General features: G+C 35.5%; 1 protein-coding gene across 4 annotated transcripts in view; it reads left to right on the plus strand.

The window, feature by feature from the left end:
• Positions 1–906: 906 nt before the first annotated feature.
• YTHDC2 (YTH N6-methyladenosine RNA binding protein C2) overlaps positions 907–23,387 on the plus strand; it is an 80,518-nt gene continuing 58,037 nt past the window's right edge. The window contains exons 1-7 of one of the 4 annotated variants that reach the window (XM_028849660.2): positions 907–1,288; positions 2,465–2,555; positions 12,251–12,447; positions 13,861–14,060; positions 20,104–20,270; positions 21,219–21,321; positions 22,545–22,701. In XM_028849660.2, coding sequence (XP_028705493.2) covers positions 1,102–1,288; positions 2,465–2,555; positions 12,251–12,447; positions 13,861–14,060; positions 20,104–20,270; positions 21,219–21,321; positions 22,545–22,701 — 1,102 coding nt within the window. In that variant the 5' untranslated portion in view covers positions 907–1,101. Of the gene's footprint in view, positions 1,289–2,464; positions 2,556–12,250; positions 12,448–13,819; positions 14,061–20,103; positions 20,271–21,218; positions 21,322–22,544; positions 22,702–23,387 lie in introns of those variants that run through there. The other 3 variants (XM_028849661.2, XM_078004477.1, XM_028849662.2) reach the window with 3 other exon arrangements.

Here is a 23,387-nt window from a genome sequence, read left to right on the forward strand (position 1 = left end):
TGTTACAGACCAATCCTGGAAGTGGTGTACATCAGTTCCAGCAACATTCCAATGGCCATGTGAACTCAGCCATGTGGCCCCCAGCTAACTGCAGGGGAGTTGGGAAATATCACTCCTAGGAAGAAAAGGAGAAACATTTTTTGATGAGTATCAGTATTCTATGCCACAGTTCATACTTCTTGTCACCAAATATTCCACCCCCTTTTTACCACACACAGAATACACGTATATCCTCCCCAGACACCTGGAATTCTATCTAGTCACTGCATCCAGGATCTGTTGTTGATACACAGTCCTCTTTATTAGATTCAGATGTGTATCCTTATTGCCAGGTAACTCATGAACTATGTAAATATGTACTACGTACCTGTCCCCACTCAGCTACCCTGTGTAGCGTGATAGAGCAAGGGTGGCATACTTGCATTAAAATCTCCCATTCAGAAAAGGGAAGAATGCAAGACACCTAACAGTCGCTCATTTTTTAGTATATGTATTTTTTATGATATTTTTCCAAATGTTGCACGGGAAATATATATACTAAAAAGTATTCGTTTATCTGAAATGCAAATTAATTAGGCATTCTGTATTTTTATTTGCTAAATCTGGCAACCCTCCTCCTACTATAATATAAATTCCATGAAGGTAGGAACCTTCTCCAATGTATATCGAAGGCGTGGCATAGTGCCAGGTCCACAGTGGGAGCCCATATATGCTTACTGCAGGAATTAATGAAGGACTAAACGAGATAGCAAGGGAGTGAGTAAGAAGACGAGGAGCGACCCTTGGCGGGCGGCGGGGGAAGAGGACCGCACCACAGCTCGGCAGAGCCTCCCTTAGGCGCGCAGCGGCGGCCGCGCTGAGGTCACGGGCGTCGGCCCTGGTGACGTCATTACGCCCGCGCTCCCCGCCTTGCCGTGATATCAACGGCGCAGGTTTCACTTCTGCTGTTGTGGTGACTGAGGGCTTTCTGGTGACTTCAGCCCAACGCAGGCCGTCTGCGGAGCCGCCGGGTAGTGGCCCCGGAGTCCCACGGTCTCTGTCATTGGCTGTCACCCAGCAGGCCTGGCCGCTCCCGTGCGGGGAGACCATCTCTTCAGGGCAATGTCCAGGCCGAGCAGCGTCTCCCCGCGGCAGCCGGCTCCTGGCGGTGGCGGAGGCGGTGGCCCCTCGCCGTGTGGCCCTGGGGGCGGCGGGCGGGCCAAGGGGCTGAAGGACATTCGCATTGATGAGGAGGTGAAGATCGCAGTCAATATCGCGCTGGAGCGCTTCCGATACGGGGACCAGAGAGGTGAGGTTCCCGACAGGGACCCTGCTGGCCGTCAGGACACCCCCTTACCCCAGCGCCCCCCAAACCTGGGCCCACCGAGTGATGGGGTTGCCTCCGAAGAGGGAGGGAGGACCCGGGCCACCGTCCGGGTCGGGCCTCAGCGGCGGCACCCGGGTCTGGAACGCGGCTGTTAGCCCTGCGGTAAAATGCGAGGTGCTCTGCGCATTAGTGGGGTTATGGGCACTTTGCTCGCTAGCTGCAAGTGTTTTTTTCCCCCGCGTCTTTCAACAGCCTTGGGCGGTTAAGCCACCGTGTTTCAGATATTGGTTAGCCTTAACCCTTAAAAAAATTTTTTTAAGGGAGTGTCACCTTAATTGTGGCACGTTTAAGCTACAGATGTAGAAAAGCAGAAAGAAATCAAACATATAAGTAAGTGCACCGGTAATACGTTTGAACCCTGAAGCAATCACGCTACCCACTTAAACCTGTTTGGCACACGAAGCCTCTTCCACACCTCCTGAGGTTAGAAAGCCGCTTGTCTTGGATCATATAGTGCAGAACCAGCAACTGACCTGTGGTGACCTGTACAGTATGTTGAGGGCTCATTCGGACCTGCTGGCTTAATTAGGGGACCTCTTACTCTGGACTCTTTATAGTCAAAAATGGGGAATGTTCTGGACAGAGAGATTGTGAATTCACATTAAAAAAAGAGAAAGCCTCAGCAGTATATAACAAATCCCTCTGAAATAGTGAAATATGAATTCTATACAGTTTCGAAAGCAAAGACAATGGAGTTTCATGTTGAGAATTCATAATGTTTGAGCATATCTCATCATTTATTTTGTTAACTAAACAAGTAGGGACCAAGTTAAATATGTTCAGTCATTATACCAACTCAAAATTCCAGCACAAGTAAGAGGAGTCGTTTATTGGTGAACATCAGAGGCCTTTATCACATTTAGGTTTAATACATAGATGTCTTTTTATCAATATCAGAATTCTGGTAGACGTTCAGTAGTTATTAATAAAATATATTAGTATTATTAACTTAGAATATGAAATATAAAGTAAGTTAACCTCACATAAAGTATAATAAATTTGATTGTCTATGTTTTTCATATTTTATGTCTGTGTGTATTACTTGAGAGAAAATTGCCTACCTACAAATTGTACTGCTTTTATTTTTTTCTCATGTAGAGATGGAATTTCCTTCTTCTTTGACCAGTACTGAAAGAGCCTTTATTCATCGACTCAGTCAGTCTCTTGGTTTGGTCTCTAAAAGTAAAGGGTAAGCTGGTAGCTTTTCTTATTGTTTTTAAAAAAAGATTATTTGCTCAAAAAAGGGAGAATGTTTCTGAGTACGTTTAAGTAGTTATTACTGTTTTAACTTCACATTCTTAGTTGTATCCTGTGTAGATAAAATGATTCAGGTCTGTACCAAATTCACCTCTTTCCTCTTCCTTCTATCTACCTCTCCCTGCCTTTTTTGTTTTGTTATCTTTTTCGCTAGGAAAATGCTTTTTCCTCTACCCAGCTTAGGTTCCTTGGCTGGGACCCTGCAAATTAGACTGATAAAAAACATATTAACAAGAGAAAAACATAAGCTTATTAAGATATGCATCATGCATACATAGGGGAAAACTCGATAGTAACTCAAACATGGGGCTTATGTGGCATCTTAATAAAGAACAATGAATTTATTTAAAAAATGACAAGACAAAGGAAAAGGACTTTGAACTTGTAGGTGCAGTAAATTGTGGGAAGGTATATATGGGGAAACTAATGGAAGGTATGTGTTGTTTTAGCAAGGTTGGTTATGTAGGTTCCTCTGGTGCTGTCTCTGGGTTAAGAGTCTAGAGTGGTTTCTCTTATTAAGAATAGTCCTGCCCTTTCTGGTAAAGCAGGGGAGGGCAGAGTTCTTTTAGGTCTGCTTCTTCTCAATTGCCTTCAGCTCAAAATAATCTTTATGGGAGAGTGACATATATTTGGGTGGCATACTCTGAACTCTTTCAAAGGTAAATTTTAAGATGTAAGAAAAAAATAGTTTAAAAGTTGAAGTTGATTTCTTGAGAAAAATATTTTTATTTTTTTATAGAAATGAAATCTCATTTGAAATATTGATGTACAAAAGATAATAAGTACAATTATTTATGAAACTTATGTCTTTTACTGTTACTGCACTGTAATAGTAAGCTTTAGAACATATGTTCATTGTTTTCTTTCCTACCAAGTCAAGAATCGGATGATTAGAAATAATTTTAAAAAGTGGTACAGGAGGAAATTGTTTTGTTTTGTTGGGAGGATCACAGAGCTACAGTGGGGAAAAGTCATTTGAGCCATCCAAACTGAAAAACTCTAAATTCTGTGGACCTATTTCATTTTGTCAGTAAGGATGGTGGGATCAATATAAAGGAAGCTTTCTCACTGTTGGTGCTGTTGACATTTTGGACTGGATACTTCTTTATTCTGTTTTGTGTACTGTAGGGTGTTTAACAGCATCCCTAGCCGTTACTACTACATAGCACTAACACCCCCAACCCCAGTTGTGACAACCAAAAATGCTTCTGGAGGTTGCCAGATGTCCTCTGGAGAGCAAAATTGCGCAGGTTGAGAACTACTGACATGGAAAAAAAAGATAAAATTAAGTAAATATATTAATTAATAAATCTTCAGACGGTCCCAAGATGAAAGTAGCTGATGTAGGAATGTCTTGCATATGACTGCCTACTACAGTGATAAATTACTGAGACGGGATTTAGTTTAGGTGAATGTGCATTTTGAACATCACTAAGGCCAGTGCTGGAACAGTGGTTAGATTCCTGAGTGTGCCCATATTATAGTCCACTAGGTAGGTAAAATACTGCACCTGAAAATAAAAATATAGTTCAAAGCCATAATACTTTATCCTGAAACACTTGGGCTAAATATGTTTGAGATTCAGATTTTTTAGACTTTAGAAAGGTATTTGGGTATATTTGCAATATGTTATGTAATCTACCTAATAAAATATGGCCATCACCTTTAGTCACATTTGTATTTTTGCTGGAAGTTTTATGAATATTCACACTGAGACTATTAATAACCTCATGTCAATGTAATCACATGATCACATTTGATGTCAAATGAGGTTACTGCAAACTTAAAAGTTTCCAGTTTTAGCACTGTTTGGGTTTAGTAGTTGCAAGTAAGAGGTTTTGGGTCTGAGTTGGGAAATGCATGTTATAAATGTACAATTCTGTAGCTACGTCATTTCTATGGTTACATGGGTCTTGCATTCTAAACAGCTAACTTAGAAAAGCAGTCCATTAGAGTAGACTTCCTGTCCTTCTCTTCAGTATCATAGTCGTCTAAGAGTTGATCTGGAATGAATAAATATCTTGGGAAGGAGAAATCAAGAAGAAAGTTATGGAGACAAAAATGGGGAATGCAGAAACATTGAAGAGCCAGAGAAAGAAGAAAAAGGAAAAGAGATACTAAGGGAAGCAAGGCAATGCTGTCTATTTATCCAGTCCCTAATACCTATAACCTTAATGCTTTCAACCTTCTTATGAAATACCCTAGCTACTTCTCTCTCCTTTTCATCTTTGAGTAAACTTTGTACTATATTTTCTTAGTGGTCCTTGTGATTTTCAAATGCCTTTTCTTCTTTTCACAAAAAGAAATAAATCACTTTGAATCTACTTCTCAAATCCTTTCTTTTCATTTGTATCAGAATTTGTACCTGACTTATATTTCATGAAATTATCTGTTCACCCTTTCACTTTTTTTTTGTAGGGGGAGCGGGGGACAAGGTCTTGCTCTGTCACCCAGGCTGTAGTACAGTGGCACGATCATGGCTCACTTCTCACTGCAGTCTCCATCTCCCAGGCCCAATCAATCCTCTCACCTCAGCCTCCTGAGTAGCTGGGACTACAGGCGTGTGCCACCATATCCAACTAATTTTTCTGTTTTTTGTAGAGGACAGCATCTCACTATGTTGCTCAGGAAGGTCTTGAACTACTGGGCTCAAGCAATCCTCCCTCCTTGGCCTCCCAAAGTACGTGAGCCACTGGGCCCAGCCGGATTTTTGTGAAAAATCTTATTAACTTGGCAAGTTAGTTTTCCTCTGTGTGTGTGTGTGTGTGTGCGCGCGTGTGTGTGTGTGTCTGTATGTGTCTGATATTATAGTTTCTTAGTACGTATTTGAGAGGACACCTGGTATAAAGGGCAGAAAGCCTGGATTCTATTTCGAGTCTCTCATTGCCTCGTTCTCTTATTTGGGCTTCTTATATAAGTTTTAAAAGATAGATTCCAGACTTTTTGTGATAGTTCTTAATTTTTTTCTGGTCAGTTTTTTTCTTTTTGATATTCTTTCTTTCAAAATTAAGCCATTGGTGATGGATTTTGTTTTTCATCTTCCAAATAATTGACTTTTACCTGCTTTGATTTTATTTATTTATTTATTTATTTATTTATTTATTTATTTATTTATTTTTGAGAGTCTTGCTTAGTCACCCAGGCTGGAGTGCAGTGGCGCGATCTCGTCTCACCGCAAGCTCTGCCTCCTGGGTTCATGCCATTCTCTTACCTCAGCTTCCCAAGTAGCTGGGACTACAGGCACCCACCACCATGCCCGGCTACTTTTTTTATATTTTTAGTAGAGACGAGCTTTCACCATGTTAGCCAGGATGGTCTTGATCTCCTGACCCTGTGATCCACCTGCCTCAGCCTCCCAAAGTGGTGGGATTACAGGCGTGAACCACTGCTCCTGGCTTTATTTTTATTTTTTAGGAATCTTCCTCTGTTGCCCAGGCTGGAGTACAGTGGCACAATCATAGCTCACTGTAGCCTCAAACGCCTAGGCTCAGGCTATCCTCCCAAGTAGCTAGGACCACAGGCATGCACCACCATGCCTGGCTAATTTAAAATTTTTTTTGTAGAGATGGGGTCTTGCTATGTTGCTCAGCCTGGTCTCAAACTCCTGGGCTCAAGTGATCTCTTGCCTAGGCCTCCCAAAGTATTGGGATTATAGGCCTGAGCTAGTGTGCCTTGGACCTGTTTTGATTATTTTTTGTAATTGCTTGTCTTTTAGTGAAAACATTCTTGGAGTAAAAGCCCCATTTTGTGATTTTTAGTATATCCTAAAGTTTTCTTTGAAATTCTAGTCAGGTTTCACATACCAAAAATTTCACATCATTATTTACTTCTTTTCCTCAACTTCAAAGGTTGTGTTTAAAGTCACACTGAGGTCACTGTGTTTTAGTCCTAAAGGCTCACTTTTCTAAGTCTTTGCCTTGTTTAAAATGAAAACAAAATCCCGTCTCGATTTTTCTCAGTCCAAGTTAGACAAAAATGGATTTTACAAAATGAACTTTGTTAAAAATCTGTAGAATGGGAAAATATGAAGTATATGAAAGTAGATTTTCCAAGTACAAGTTTCTTATTCTGTGACTGCTAAGGTCACTGCCTAATAGGTACCAAATAGAGTACCAAAGTACTCTACTTACCCTGACCAGAAGGCTCCCAACCTACAAGGACATTCCCCTTTTCAAATTTAGATTACTGCCCATCTTGCCTCCTGTCTTGGAAAGTTGCGTACTGCGTTCTTCCTCTCTCCTCCCAGCTAAAGTAAGAAAAATGGTTTTCAGGTAGTGAATTTTTGGATATCCACTAAAAAGAAAACCTGCTGTGTCCAATAATAATAGGAGTTAACTCTTTTTTTTAGTGGCTAAAATTATCTTACAGTTCTGGAGGTCAGAAGTCCAACAACACAGGTCCCATGGACTTAAAATCAAGATATTGCAGGGCTGCATTCCTTGAGGAGGCAAGAGCAAACATTTATTAAGTGTTGTTGTGTACTTGTGCTAGGTGCTTTAAATGGATTATCATTTAATCCTAACAACAGTTGTTTTTTTTTTAATCATTATATAAATTTAATCAGGATTAGAAATTTACTCACACAAATGCCTATTCAGAGGTAATTTAAATGAAAGAGTCAATAAACATAATTTCTTTTCTTATTACTTTTATTTTACTTTAAGTTCTGGGATACATGTGCTGAATGTGCAAGTTAGTTACATAGGTGTACATGTGCCCTGGTGGTTTTCTGCACTTATCAACCCATCAGCTAGGTTTTAAGCCCTGCATGCATTAGATAGTAGTCCTAATGCTCTCCCTTTCCTTTCCCCCAACCCCCGACAGGCCCCAGTGTGTGATGTTCCCCCCATGTCCATGTGTTCTCATTATTCAACTCCCACTTATGAGTGAGAACATGCAGTGTTTGGTTTTCTGTTCCTGTGTTAGTTTGCTGAGGATGATGGTTTCCAGCTTCATCCATGTCCCTGCAAAGAACATGAACTTATTCTTTTTTATGGCTGCACAATAAACATAATGTTATTTTTACTTCAGTTTTTCGTGGAGAATCAAAGAGAGGGACACCTCCTGTTTTTTATGAAACTAGTATAACTTTGCTACCTAACTCAGATAAAGAAAATATTAGAAATGAAAATTATGGGCTTATCTTACTTATGAGCATAGGTGTGATATGCTAAATAAAATATTATTAAATAAAATAAAAAATTAGATCACGTTTAAACTGGGGTTTCCCAAGAATAAAAGGATTACTGAAAATAAAATAATCTCTTAGTTTTTTTTTTCTTTTTAATGAGAAGGAGTCAGCATTCTCATATTTGGATGAGAGCCTTTGGGGCTGATTCATCTCTGGCCTGGTGTTTACCAGAGGGGAAAGGATAGACCTTGACCTGAAAGTGGGTGACTCCCATGGCCTTAGTGCACTTTCTCTTCACAGAAGTGAGTGACAAGGACCAGTGGTTCCTTCTTATACATTAAATGCAGCAGGATGTATGTCAGAGCATGCCTTCATTTGTGTACTAGTGTGGATATAGTTTATTTTTCAACTTTTAAGTTCAGGGGTACACATGCAGGTTGTTACATAGATAAACATGTGTCAAGGGGATTTGTTGTACAGATTATTTCATCACCCAGGATTAAACCTAGTACCCATTAGTTATTTTTCTTAATCCTCTCCCTCCTCCCATCCTTTACCCTCTGGTAGACCCCAGTGCCTGTTGTTCCCCTCTGTGTGTCCATGTGTTCTCATCATTTAGTTCCCACTTACAAATGAGAACATGCAGTATTTGGATTTCTGTCCTTGGGTTAGTTTGCTAAGGCTAATGGCCTTCAGCTCCATCTGTGTTCCTGCAAAGGAGATGGTTTCATTCTTTTTTATGGCTGCATAGTATTCCATGGTGTATATGTACCACATTTTATTTATCTAGTCTACCATGGATCTTAACAACAGTTTTATAAGGCAGAGTCTATTTTAACACCTGGCACCTGTGTAACACATGAGGCAATTAAAGCCTAGAGATGTTAAGTAATTTTCCTGAGACCACACAGCTAGCAAGTGGCAGAGCCAGGATTTGAACACAGTTAATCTTAACTAATTGTTTTTTGATGTTCACATGAAGTTCATAGCAATGTAGGAGGTGCTTTGAGGAGTTAGAACAGAAATATTGGATAGATCTCATCTTCAATTTAGCTTATAGTTCATTAAGACCAGAAAAATAGGCCGGGTGCAATGGCTTATGCCAGTAATCCCAGCACTTTGGGAGGCTGAGGTGGATGGATCACCTGAGGTCAGGAGTTCGAGACCAGCCTGACCAATACGGTGAAACCCCGTCTCTACTAAAAATACAAAAATTAGCCGGGCATAGTGGGGCGGGGGGGCGCCTGTAGTCCCAGCTACTTGGGAGGCTGAGACAGGAGAATTGCTTGAACCCAGGAGGCGGAGGTTACAGTGAGCTGAGATTGTGCCACTGCACTCCAGCCTGGGTAGCAAAGCAAGACTCTGTCTCAATGTCTCAAAAAAAAAAAAAAACCCAGAAAAATAAATTTACTATAGGCATAGTGACCATGCCTTGAAAGCAACTGTGCTCAGTTTGGCGACAACATGAAGTGAACTGGTTGGTTTATTAGTTTTTAGGTAGTCTTAAAAAAGTACAAATTAGTGTGATGCAAACTTTAATACATTTCCAATTCTGTATTACAGTATTGGGGAGAAAGTGGTTTGGAGCTAGATCTTTGCATCTGTCTGCCTAATGGAAATATAAATTAAGGGAATATGAAATTAAGTATTTAGTAGGCATCAAATGAATGCCTGTTTTGTTGCTGTTGTTGTTTGTTTTTAAGAGACTCCTGTGTCTGTGAGCTTTTTAAATAGTCATTTCAGATGTTGGCTCTTCAGCTGATCTTTTAAACTGTTCTTAGATTTAGAAGTAGGGAATATTGAGGCATATGTTTATATTTGATTTAAATGTTTAGTAACATCCTTTGTAAATTAATAAATTGATTATTATTAACATTGTGTCAAATTTGATTACTTATAGCATCATTTTTCTTTCTAAGGAAGAAGCCATTGAAATGCCAAAATGCATTGGTTACTTTTATTTTTCGAAAGTTAGATGTTATGATGCTCTCATCTGTAATTTTATTACATTTACTTTTATATTTTGAAATTGCATATGGGGTTTACATTTTATTTAAAAAACTCTTGTGAATTTCACTTAGCTAGCGTATTTTCCATATGTGCAGCTAGTTTTTAGTTAATTTCGCTTTGTATAAAGGATTCCTGTGTTTATCATCAAACCATAGTTTCAGTTATCATGAAATGAAAGCATAATGAGGAGATCCATTTGTTAGTTTACATAGTACAACAAATTTCTACTGTATTTAATGTTTCCATCCTCACAACAATGAGGTGAATATTTTACCAAAAATTTCATTAATCCTTTTATGATATATTAGTGTCACTGTGGTGCTGACTGTGGTAGGAATAATCAGTTAAAGCACAAGTAGAATCCTTTACTAAAACATAAAAACTATCAAGTTGATATTATCTTTCCATTCTACCATATGTGTTCAAACAGAATTCAGTAAATTTTAAATGGTAATGGCTAAGTAGTCCCACCTGCTTGTTATGAGTTTTTTTAAATACCTAAATGCTATATTAGGTAACCTATGTTAGGAAGGTTTCAATCTGACTTATTATTTCAGTTGTGAGCTTGTTGAGAAAGGGTATATTTTACTCAATTTTGTATTCCTGGCTTCTACCATAGTGCCTGGCATAAAGTCAGTGTTTGGTTTATATATGATAAATGACTAAGTGAATGAATAAAATAAAATTAAAGGTGAAATATAGCACAACCTTTCTGAGATGATTTTTAAGAAAATTAAAGCATCTTTGAGTTCTTAAAAATGTGAAGTTTGAAAAATTAACCAATATACAGTGTCAGAAAAGTAAAATGATTTGCTGTTGATCATATAACTAGTTGAAAGTTTATTACTAGCTGAATATTAGCCTCCTACCATTTGCTCTGGTGCTCATTTCAGCTCACTTCCTGCCTTTTGTAGTTAAAATTTTATGAAATGAACATCACAGAAGGGAAATGAATTATTGAGTCTATAATGACTGTCCTGAAGTTTCAGAAAGGTCCATGGGAAAATAACCTACTACAGAGAACGTTTCTAGAATTCAATAGTTTGAATTTATCATAGAAATAACTAAAACTTCTAGATCAGGTTAAATTTTATTTCATCTTTATAGCATCATTTTAAGCACCACCAAGTACTTGTTAAGGAGTAAATAACAACATAGAAAGCTTATAATTCATTGAAACATTCAATAAGGAGTTTCCAGAAATTTACCTCGGTAAATTGGAAGCCTCACTTAGAACACTTATATGCTAAGACTGTATAGGTTAATCCCTAATTTGATATCATTCTTATGGTGAAGATACTGTTGACAAAATTTACATCTAATGAAAATTGAAAAATTATAAAATTTGCTTTGTAAATTATAAATTTTTCATTGTAATTAGGCTCTGTTGATTATTTCTATAGTATAATAGTGACATAAGAAATGGCAAAACATTTTATGAAATATTTTGGGTAACTTAAAATTTAAGAAATAATATCGTTTCTGACTATAATAATAGTTTTCATTTATTTAGAATCTACTCTGCAACAGATACTGCACTTTGCTCATATTATCTTAATCGTATGAATAATCCTTTGAGGTATATATTATTATTGTGTCAGGCTCAGAGCCATTAAGTAGTTTACCTGTAGTGCCACAACTAGTAAGTGGTAGAGGTGGGATTCAAGCTCAGGTCTGTGTGCCTTTGGAGCCTGAGCTCTTAATCAGTATTACACTGCTACATTATAGGCATGTATTATGAAATCATTCAAAACACATTTGGGAACTTCCTGGTATATAACACTATACTACTCTTAGAGCTACAGAAGTCATAAAAGATATGCTCAGTCCTGGACCAGCTGAGGAAACAATACACCTACAGTAAATACCTTGAACAGTTACAAATCATCATTACCTTATAATTGAAGAGTAGAACCAGAAGCTCTGAAAAATATTTTATTACAAATGCATCTGAAATTATTTATCAGTAATGCTGATTTATGCTTTTTTGGTCCAACCACTAAACTTGGCTCTCATAACAGGTTTTCATGGGAGTGTCTCATTACCAACTTACTGTGGAAACATTCACTGGGACATATCAGTCTGAACTATGGACCATAACTTTTTCATTATCATTTTTAGGTTCTATTGTTCAGATTGATGTTTTCCCCCTCTGTATGCTTCCCAGCATGTATTATATTAACTGGTGATGTTTCATCTACCATGAAGTCTGCTAAAGACAAACTTTAACACTTAAGGGTAAGTAAGCCTTTTTAGTGGACTTAAACTTGGATTTGCAGCACTTGAAATTTTAACTGAAAATAGTTTTATGGCCACTTTAGCCCAAATCTTTCTTTATTGAATTTTTTTGGACTTTCAGCATCTTCTCCCAAAGCATTTTGATTTTTTTCAATGTTTTGCTTGAGACATATTTTCTAAGTAGGCATACATCATATGTGAACAAGTTGACTGTATATAGTAAATAAATGATTTTTATTAATATTCAGAAAGGGAGCAAATAGATACCTAACTGTGAAGAAGAAAGATGGATCAGAAACAGCTCATGCAATGATGACCTGTAATTTGACTCATAATACAAAACATGCTGTTAGGAGCCTAATTCAAAGATTTCCTGTCACCAATAAAGAGCGTACAGAACTTCTGCCTAAAACAGAAAGAGGAAATGTGTTTGCAGTTGAAGCTGGTATGTATTTTCTGGGGAGCTTCCTCATTTACCCTATTATTTGATGACTATTCTTTTTCTATTTTAGATTTATTTTCGAAAACTAAGATGAAATAAATTTCTCCATTGGAATAGTTTGTTAGAAATGATTAAGAGTTGTAAAAATTTGAAACAAAGTGTAGTGTTAAAGCATGTAATTAAGTTGAACCAAGTTTTTTTTTTGAGTGTTATAATAATATCAATAGCTACCATTTATTGAGCATTAACTGGGTGCGAGGCGATATACTAAACCCTTTATATGGGGCCTTATAGCAAGCAACCCTTGCAAGGTAAGAATTTCCCCTATTTCACAGGTGAAGAAACTGAGGCTTAGAAGAATTAAATAGTTTGTTCAAGGACACCAAACCAGCCAGTAAACTGCAGAGTGGGTATTTGACTCCAGGGACTAGGCTTTCCTATATTATACTGCCATGACACACTAATAAGTGAGATTTTGAATTGGGGCTTTAGCTCTGGTAAGAGATTGGACAGAGTCTTCAGTACGTTAAGTTGCTAAAAGGTAGATAAATAATGTATTTGGGTTACAAAATAAAGATGTAATTTCACCGTTTGGAAAGATCACTTCCCTAGTAAGAAAACTATTTATTGCCTATGGTGATAAAATTTACATAGTTATTACTGTCTATTGGAATAGATCAGCAGAATATAGAAAATATGTGGTCCTAGGTATCAAAGAACTTGCACTTTAAACATAGACACACAAACATATTTTGAGCTACATGGATATAAGACATTTCATACCTCTTCTTTATTCCTGTCTGTTTAGTTAAATGTGGATGTTGGGCTAAAATACTCCATTAGGAAATTTGTTAACATTAGGACCCTTATATTTAACACATAATTATTCTATTTGATCACTTAGTCTTACATGTATAACATTAAACGTACATGGGATATTTTCTTTTTTTGTAATATGTTTTCCTAATGTAGTGACAGATCTTATAAGTATGCACATTATTTCCTACTATAAAAATTTAATTTTCCATGAAATTTTTGATAGAAATTTATAACAAGCCTAAAAATCATTTGGATTATCAAGATTGTTTTATTTTTAATGGTTATTGAATGATTTATTTTTATCAGTTTTTAAACATTATGTACCAGAAATATGTCTGAGAGGTTTGCTTTCTAATTGGTACTGAAATTTGTAACATGTTCAATGAGAATAGTATGTGTAAGAGTACAATTGAGATATTGCTTGACAACTTTATATAGACTGAGTAGAGAAGAAAACATTTGAAAGGAATTATGTTAGAAATTACCTCTTTTGACATGTTTTTCTAGGTTTGGCAAAAAAAAATACTTATTTTTATTTTTAACACTTCTTTTTCAGTGTTGATCATACATTTTTTGTTCTTTTATTCATTTTCAAAGAAAACCGGGAAATGAGCAAGACAAGTGGGCGACTCAACAATGGCATACCTCAGATTCCAGTGAAAAGAGGAGAATCCGAATTTGATTCTTTTAGGCAGTCTTTACCAGTGTTTGAGAAACAGGAAGAAATTGTTAAAATAATTAAGGAAAATAAAGTAGTTTTGATTGTAGGAGAAACTGGGTCTGGAAAGACCACACAGGTTTGTTTCTTTTTTGTTGTTTATAGAAAAAATATATATATATATAGTCCCATATTATAATTTTATATCAAATTTACACTGCATATGTTTAAAAAAACAGAAAAAGAAACTTGTGGATATTATAGTAATGGTTATTTCAGAAATAAATTACTACTGGAATATATTTGGAGAATTTGTAGAAAGAAAATGTTTTAAATAATTTACTTATTTTTAAACTAGTGCATTAGGCCTTTATTTAAACAGAGGTGGGAAAGCGATTTGGTATCATGGAAGGAAGATGGGCTTTGGCCTTGAGTTTAGATTCCAGTTCCCTCACTTATGGAAGTTCTAGGCTCTTTTTGTAACCTCTGTGAGTCAGAGTTCTCATTTATAAAATGAGACTAATAATTGCTACCTTTCATAGTGAGGTGTAAAGATTATCTCTGTAAAGTGCCTAGCATAGTGTTTTGCATATAGGAACAAAAGTAAAAGCAGTAATAACATATTAATATGAAGTTGACTGTAGAATGGAATTAATATGATAGGTTTGACTTGGATTTTTAGAATCAAAGTAACTCCTTATGAAGTTTTACTCATAGGATAACAGATTGGAAGTAGTAAGTATGACATCATATGACTTTCTTGTGTACTTTCTTGCAGCATTTCAGCTTAAAATTACTAAAATTACTTTGGTTTTAATAGAGGTTCAGATAAAATAATAAATATATTTGTAGGTTTTCTTCCTTTAGGGACATAATTTTGTTTTTGACAATTGCCTAAGATTTGATTATATTGGTTGGTTTAATAGGCTTAGTTTCTAAGGCAAGGTGGGAGGAGAAGTTGATTATAAAGTTTACCAGTTTTTTACTTGAAGGACTTAAACATTTTTACAGAATTATGTCTCTGTCCTTAAAACTTGATCCTGTAAAACTGAATAATTAAAAACATGATGAAAATTTTTTCTGAAGACAATATACAAGATCTTTCTTTAGCATGAGTTCTTTTTTTTGAGACCAAGTCTCTCTCTCTCACCCAGGCTGGAGTGCAGTGGTGCGATCTTAGCTCACTGCAACCTCTGCCTCCCAGATTCAAGTGATTCTCCTGGCTCAGCCTCCTGAGTAACTGGGATTACAGGCACACGCCACCACGCCTGGACTCAGCATGAATGCTTTTATGATTAAGTGAAATTCCATGGAGTTACTCCAGAGAATTTGTTTAGCTGTCTTAGATTGTTATAATTTTTTTTTAGGTTGAGTAGTTTTGCCATTAAGTATTAATTGTAGCAGTTCTAATTATGTAGAATAGAGATTAAGGAAGTTTTGACAAAATGTAATAAATAGGTCTTTGTTTAAATTATTTGAATGTCCTTGCTAATGATCTATATATTGGAATTATGGATGCCTATTTTCACAATTATGTATATCATTTTACTAGGTATGAAAGGATACTTTAGAATTTAATTCGTAGTTAAATATTATACTCTGCTTTTTAAGAAGAAACTATTAATTTAATGAGTTCAAACCTGAGAAATAATTTTGTCGTATTTAAAGAGTTAATTAAAATACTAATATTTTTATTCTTTGAAATATAAAACAGAATGTAAGTGGTATTTTATCTTACCTTTAATGGTATTAGGAAGTTAAGTGCTTTTTGAATTTTTTTTCTTATTTGTGTTCATTGTGTGAAACTTGAACATTATGGAAAATATTTTATAGAGAGTAGAAGATTTTTTTTTTTTCTCTTGAGACAGGGTCTCACTCTGTTACCCAGGCTGGAGTGCAGTGGCGTGCAGCCTCCACCTCCCGAGCTTCATCAATTCTCCTCCCTCAGCCTCCCAAGTAGCTGGGACTATAGGTGCATGCCACCATGCCTAGCTAATTTTTAAATTTTTTGTAGAGAGGAGGTTTCAACGTGTTGCCCAGGCTTATCTCAGACTCCTGGGCTCAAGCGATCCACCTGCCTTGGCCTCCCAAAGTACCAGGATTACAGGCATGAGCCACCATGCCTGGCCAGAAAATGAAAGATTTTAAATTCTCTTGCCACCCTGTATCACTGCATTACTGTCAGAATATCCAAATATGTGCTGGTGGATTTTTGTTTGTTTGTTTTTCTGTTTTTGGTGGTAGTGGTGGTGGTGGGGTTTGTATGTTTTGTTTTTGTTCTCTTTACAGCATTGTTATATATTGGTTTTTTAACATAGGCTAAGAACATATAATTTTGCATCTTGATTTTTTTTCACAACAGATTTGGATATGTTTCCAAGTCAGTGCCTGTAGATATGCCTCATTGTCTAAACAACTGCATAGTATTCCTGAACATTTTTGTAATGATAATAAACAATGGTGAAAAATGACACTTTCCTGTTTGTTGGGTTATATAAGAGTTGTCTCATTTCATCTTCTCAGTAACTCCAAGACACGTAGGTTTTATCTTTTTACAGATGAGGAATAAAAATTAAAACTTATAGATGTTAATCTACTCTAGTTAACATAGCTAAGAAGTGATAGAGTAGGAATCTTTCTCTTATATTGTACTTACTTGTATCCTAATTTTTTTTGCTTATTTGTAGGAATGTTTCAATAGGATAAGTTTCCTAGAAGTGGAAATGCCAGATCAAGGATATGGCAATTAAAAATTTTAACAGCTAGATTCACTAGTTATTGTTCCATAACTCTAAAAAAGAGTTAACATGTTACCGTATTGAAAGTATTGAAAGTTTTTGTTTCTCTAAAGCTTGGGCAAGAATGGATATAATTTTTTAAACCTTTATCAAGCTGATCAGCAAAAAATAATATTTTAACTTGCATTTTGTTGATTCTTAGTTATCTTTTATTTGCCTCTTATCTGTTTATCTTGTATGAGTTCCTTATTTTTATTCTTTTTGGCTTAATAATTTTGGATTTATTTTTTAGAGTGTTTATATATTATAGATGCATGCCTGTTGACCATTAAACATCTTAAAAATAATTTCTCCCAATTTTTTGTTTACTTTTTACCTTTGTTTATGGTATCTTGTTTAGTAGTTTTACATTTTTAATCAAATCTGTCAATATTTTTCTAGGGCTTTGGGGCATGTTAAGAGTGGATTAATGGACATTTTCTGTATTTATTTATTTATAGGTGTGGTATCACTATGTTTCCCAGGCTAGAGTGCAGTGGCTATTCACAGAGTTGATTATAGCTCACTATAGCCTTGAACTCTTGCCTCAAGGGATCCTCCTGCTTCTGCCTCCTAAGTAGCTGGAGCTATCGGTGCATACCACCACACCTGGCTCTTTCTATAAATATTTTATTCTAATACTTTTATATTGTTTAAAAAATTCATCTGAAATTTATTTTATTGTATTATATCAGGTAGGAATTTTACTTTTTCTTCATGTTATTTCCAGTTCAGATATAACTTTTATTTAACAATCTGTCTTTCCCTCCAAACTCCCCGACCCGATTTAAGATGCTATTTTTGACCAAATACTAACTTTCTATAGTACCAGGGTCGGCTAAAATTTTTTTTTATGTATCTTTAATCTCATTATCTATTCCTGCATCAGGATTCTGCTTTTTGTTGTTTACAGTGTGAGCCTGATATTCTTCTTCATTATCTTTTACCTTTTTTAGTGGTTGCTCTAGAGTTTGCAATATACATTTGCAACTAAACCAAGTCCACTTTCAAATAACACTATACCACCTTACGGGTAGTGTGAGTACCTTAAATGAAAAAATAACCCTAATTCCTCCCTCCTGTCCCTTGTATCATTGCTGTCATTCATTTTACTTATATGTAACCATACATCAACATACATGTACACACATAAGATATATACATACATAATCAACTACATTGTTGCTATTATTATTTTGATCCAATTGTTAAGTGTTAGATCAGTTAAGAATACAAAAAATAAAAGTTAAAAAAATTTAGTTTTTTACCTCTATTTATTCCTTCCTTAGTGTTCTTTCATTATGAAGATTCAAGTTTCTGGCCTATGTTATTTTTCTTTCTCTGTAAAGAACTTACAAAAAACATTTCTTGCAAGGCTGTGGTCTACTGACAACAAATTCCCTCAATTTGTATTCATCTGATAAAGTCTTCATTTCTCCTTCATTTTTGAAGGATAATTTTGCAAGGTACAGAATTCTAGGATGGTGTTTTTGTTTTTGTTTTTTCTCCTGTCACCTCTTCTCTCCGCTCTTTAAATAATGTCTGAGGAAAACTTGGTTGTAATTCTTACCTTTGCTCTTTGTAGGTAAGGGTTTTCCCCTGCTCTGGCTTCTTTTAGGATTTTTTAGAAGATATCATTGATTTTCTGTAGTTTGAAAATGATACATTTATCTTCTCTTTTAAAATATTTCTTGGTGGTACTTATGCATTTATGCTTCTGGATGCGGGGTTCCGACCTGCAGACCCTGACCCAGTGATGGATGAGAGACATATACTGGCACAGATGTTTTGCCTGTCAGTTAGGCTGAGGGTCTGGGCCACTCACCGACACCAAGGAAGGTACTGTAAAGAGCTGTAGCCGAGGCCCCATCAGCCAGCAAAGCTCACATTTATTCAGTATAGATTAAATGACAAAGGTCTTGAGTAGACACCACTAGAGGGTAATTGACATTGCGGACCTTGTAGAGAGCAAATGCACGGGGGTTGATTAAAGGTTGGTCTTAGGACCACATGAGTAAACAAGCTATTTAGATAAGCTCCTCTACATTCCTATGTATCTATGAGCTCAGCTTTTAAGAGAATTCAGCTGCCTTCAGCCACTTTATGCAAACCCCCAGACTTTCCAAGAGGGTTTGTGTTTATTTCCTATAATTTTACAATTTCTTTCACCATCCTGAGCGAACTCCCACATCTGGAGGAACTAGTCAAGTTTAAAAAAAAAAAAATCCTAGGGGCTGACACATGCATGAAAAGATGTTTTCTTTTACTCACAGTTAAAAAAATAAAAATAAATTATATTTTTTAACTCTAAGGTTGGCAGAAATTAAAAAATTGATGATACCAAGTATCTGTATGGGTGTTGGAAGGCAGCTCTTCTGCTTTGTTGCTTTGTTGGTAGGAGTATAAATTGTTTTGAGGAGCAATTTGATAATTTTTTCATATAAATTAAAAATTTGTGTACTCTTTGACTCAGCATTTTCACTACTAGTGATTTCACGGCTAGTACATATATCTTTCTAAAACTCTGTGGAGACAGGTGTTTACTGCAGTGTTGTTTATAATATCAAGCAACAACATCAGTAACAAACCTAAAAAACTGGAAATTACGTAAATGTTTAATCATTTGTTAAGTTATAGCATAGCCACGAGATGGAATATGTAGCTGTTAAAATGGGCTAGGTAGATCTGGTATGTTATGTGAAAACTGCAAATTACAGACATTAAGTACAATCATCTCTTTGCATGGATGAAAAACATGCTTATATATACAAATATTCTGGGTTGTGTAAACATTTTTTTTCTTGAATGAGTTCATAAGTAACAGTAGTTACCTTTATGGAGAAGATATAAGGGCATTGGTGGTAGGGAGTAGGTAAGAATTTGATTTTTAAATCTTTCCAACCTGTTTGAATTTTATTTACAAAAAAGTATCTACAATCCTGGTTTATAGGCTATTTTTGTTTTTTTTTTATGCTTTTCATCATTTAAAAAATCCCAGTGGAATTTTTATTTTTATTTCATTGACTTTATGGAATAATCTGGGGAGAAGTTAACATTTTTACAGCATTGATTATCCCCATCCATGAATATGGCATATTTCTTTATATATTCAGGTCTTCTTTTATGTTTTTCCAGTAACGTTTTATAATCTTCACGTAAACCTTAAATATTCCTGGATATATTTGATTTTAGATATTTTAGCTTTAGTTTCTATTGTGAGCAAGATCTTTTCAAATCACATTTTTTAGCGATTATTACTAGTTACATGAATGTTGTTGATTTTATGATTATATTTGGACTTGTTATAGAACTTCTTGAGTTCTAACGGTTTTTCAGTTGATTCACTTAGATTTTTTGTAGTATGTGATCATGTCATCTTATAGTATTTTAAAACTTTTGTTTCAGATTCCTCAGTTCCTTTTAGATGATTGCTTTAAAAATGGTATCCCTTGCCGTATATTTTGTACTCAACCAAGACGATTGGCAGCTATTGCTGTGGCTGAAAGAGTTGCCGCAGAGAGAAGGGAAAGGATTGGTCAAACAATTGGTTATCAGATCCGATTAGAAAGCAGGTAAAAACAGTTCTCATCTATCTTCTCTTTTATCATGCTTAAAAAAGACTAAGTATATTTCATTAAAAATAGAAGATGTGTTAGTTGAAAATTTAGATGATCATTTTGCTCCAAGTAAGTCTAAATCAGGATATTGAAGTCTTGTCTAAATCTAGAGAAGTTTTGAATGAAGAGTTTGAAAAAGATTTGAACCTTAGATAAAAATTCCATTTCATAGTTTCGTGATCAGTTATTTTACTTATTTGAGCCTCAGTGTCCTCATCTGTAAAATGAGTCAAAGAAAAGCATCTAGAGTACAGGTTTGATGTGAAGTTTATAGTGAACGCTCAATAACTGTTAATGAGTGAATTTATTATCAGTAGTAGTATAAATTGAGCATCTTACATCCAAAAATCTGAAATCCATGATGCTCAAAAATCTAAAACTTTTTGAGTCCCAACATGACACTCAAAGGAAATGCTCATTGGAGCATTTTGGATTTTTTATTTTCAGATTTGGGATGCTCAACTGGAGGTATTCTAAAATGGAAAAATCTGAAAGCTAAAACCCTTTCTGTCTCAAGCATTTTGAATAAGGGATACTCAGCCTGTAGTATTAGTAATGCCTTCTTGACAAGTAGTACTTTTTTTTTGTTCTCAGTAATGATACAAAATCTGATTCCATTTGTAACATACTTTATTTGCAAGCAAAAAGTACTTAAGATTTTGTTTGTTTTTGGAGCAGCTTAGGTTCTTTAACAAAATACATCACTTAATATAAAAGGCTATTGTCAGGCAGTCTCACATAACTGCAAAACCATATAGCTTTACTAATAAACTGTACATACCAGTACAGTATTATATTAGTAATATTTATTAAAATGTGTACCAGGGCAGCATTTAATGTGATTATGTTTTAGTTACATGAAAGACTTGCAATTGTGCACTTTATTTTGCTTTTTTTAAAAAGGGTTTCTCCAAAGACACTTCTGACATTTTGTACTAATGGGGTATTGCTTCGTACATTGATGGCAGGAGATAGTACGTTGTCGACTGTGACACATGTTATCGTGGTAAGAATATTGGTGAATTTGTCATATGTAACTAACTCAGATTGCTTAAAATTTAAATACATATGCCATTTCAGGGTAGTCTCAAAAAATTTGAATACATAATTACATTTTTGGAATAGGGTGGAAAAGAGAACCAACTTATTCTTTTGAACAGGCTATAATGATCAAGTTATTTTTTGTCTATAATTATTAGAAATATTTTGTATTACAAAAATAATAAAACCATCTGGCTTTATTGGGGGAAAATAAAATAAGCAGGTAGTTTTAAAAAATGTGCTTTTCATATATGAAAATGATGCATGTACTTAGAGTTCTCAAAAAAAAGGGGAGTTTTATCTCTTTACGTGGTCATTTGATCCCTTCATTAATATGTATTTCCCAATGATAGAGATATACTTATAAACTCCATGGTTAAGCTGCTAAATTAACTAACTGCTGATGAACTAAGTTGATGAGTTTACCTCTTTATTAAGGAATTCTAACCTTTTATCTAGTTTGTGTCAGAAAAAAATTAGATTAAGTTTATAAGCTTGGAATAAGCAGCTTTCAGAAACTTACCCAAACCAAAGGATGCACTTCATAAGCTCTGATGCTAAAAGAAACATATTTAAATAGATTTTTTATGTATTAAAAGCACCTTAAATTGGACTTATAATTTTTTGTAGTTTTATATTCTGTGGGAAAAAAGGGCAATATAGACAGCCCTTTGTATCTGTGGATTCCATGACTATGGATTCAAACAACCACAGGTTGAAAACATTTGAAAAAATACTGTATCTGTATTGAACATGTACAGACTTTTCTTGTCGTTATTCCCTGAAGAATGTAGTGTAACTATTTACCTAGCATTACACTGTACTAGGTAATATAAGTAGTCTAGAGATGATTTAAAGTATATGGAAGGATTTGCATGAGTTACATGCAAATACTATGCCATTTCTTTTTTATCAGGGACTTGAGCATCCATGAATTTTGGCATGGGGGAAGGCCCTGGAACCATTCACCCACAGATGCCAAGGGATAACTTTACTTTGTCATCTACATTTCATTGTTGATGTCTAATTATTTCTGAAACTCCTGTAATACAAAATTTTCATGAATGTTGATTGGCCTTGTCCACATTTAATTTGAATTAGTGTGAAACCCAGTAGTGCCATTGTTTTAAAGACTTAGTCATCAATAATGTTTTAACTGTTCCATGGTTTTATTTCTCTTTACTACAGGATGAAGTGCATGAAAGGGATCGATTTAGTGATTTTTTACTTACAAAGTTAAGAGATTTGTTGCAAAAGCACCCAACTTTGAAACTAATTCTTTCTAGTGCTGCCTTGGATGTGAATCTCTTTTTAAGATATTTTGGAAGTTGTCCAGTGATATACAGTAAGTTAAATTGTCAGATTTCTTCTCTAATTTTTGTGAAAGAACACTTTTGGACATTATTTATCCTAATAGAAACTGGGGAATGTTCTGAAGTAGAGGCCATCTATTACTGTTCCCCCTGAGATAGGCTTAATAGTACTTCTTTCTGATTTCAACTTCTCCTTTTTTATCAACAGCTCTTTGGTATTGTGTAGTGAGCCTAATTCTCTTACCTTAAAAGGAAATATGCTTTATTTTCACTTTGTGTTCTGTCTTAAATTGTCCTATAACTATTTCCCTTTATTGGTAGATATCTTTAAAAAGTAGTCTATACTCCCATGTTTTACTTCACATTCACTTCTGAAAATGCTAAAACAACGTTTGCCCTTGTCCTTTATTAAAAACTGATTTTGCCACCAGTCTTTAAAAAAATGATAAATTCCTCTTCGAAAAATACAAAAATTAGGCCAGACGCTGTGGCTCATGCCTGTAATCCCAGCACTTTGGGAGGCCGAGGCAGGTGGATCACAGGGTCAGGAGATCAAGACCATCCTGGCTAACATGGTGAAACCCCGTCTCTACTAAAAATATGAAATATTAGCCAGGTGTGGTGGCGGGCGCCTGTAGTCCCAGCTACTTGGGAGGCTGAGGCAGGACGATGGTGTGAACCCAGGAAGTGGAGCTTGCAGTAAGCCGAGATTGTGCCA

Source organism: Macaca mulatta, chromosome 6, assembly GCF_049350105.2.
Source record: "Macaca mulatta isolate MMU2019108-1 chromosome 6, T2T-MMU8v2.0, whole genome shotgun sequence".
NCBI classification, from domain to species: Eukaryota; Metazoa; Chordata; class Mammalia; order Primates; family Cercopithecidae; genus Macaca; species Macaca mulatta.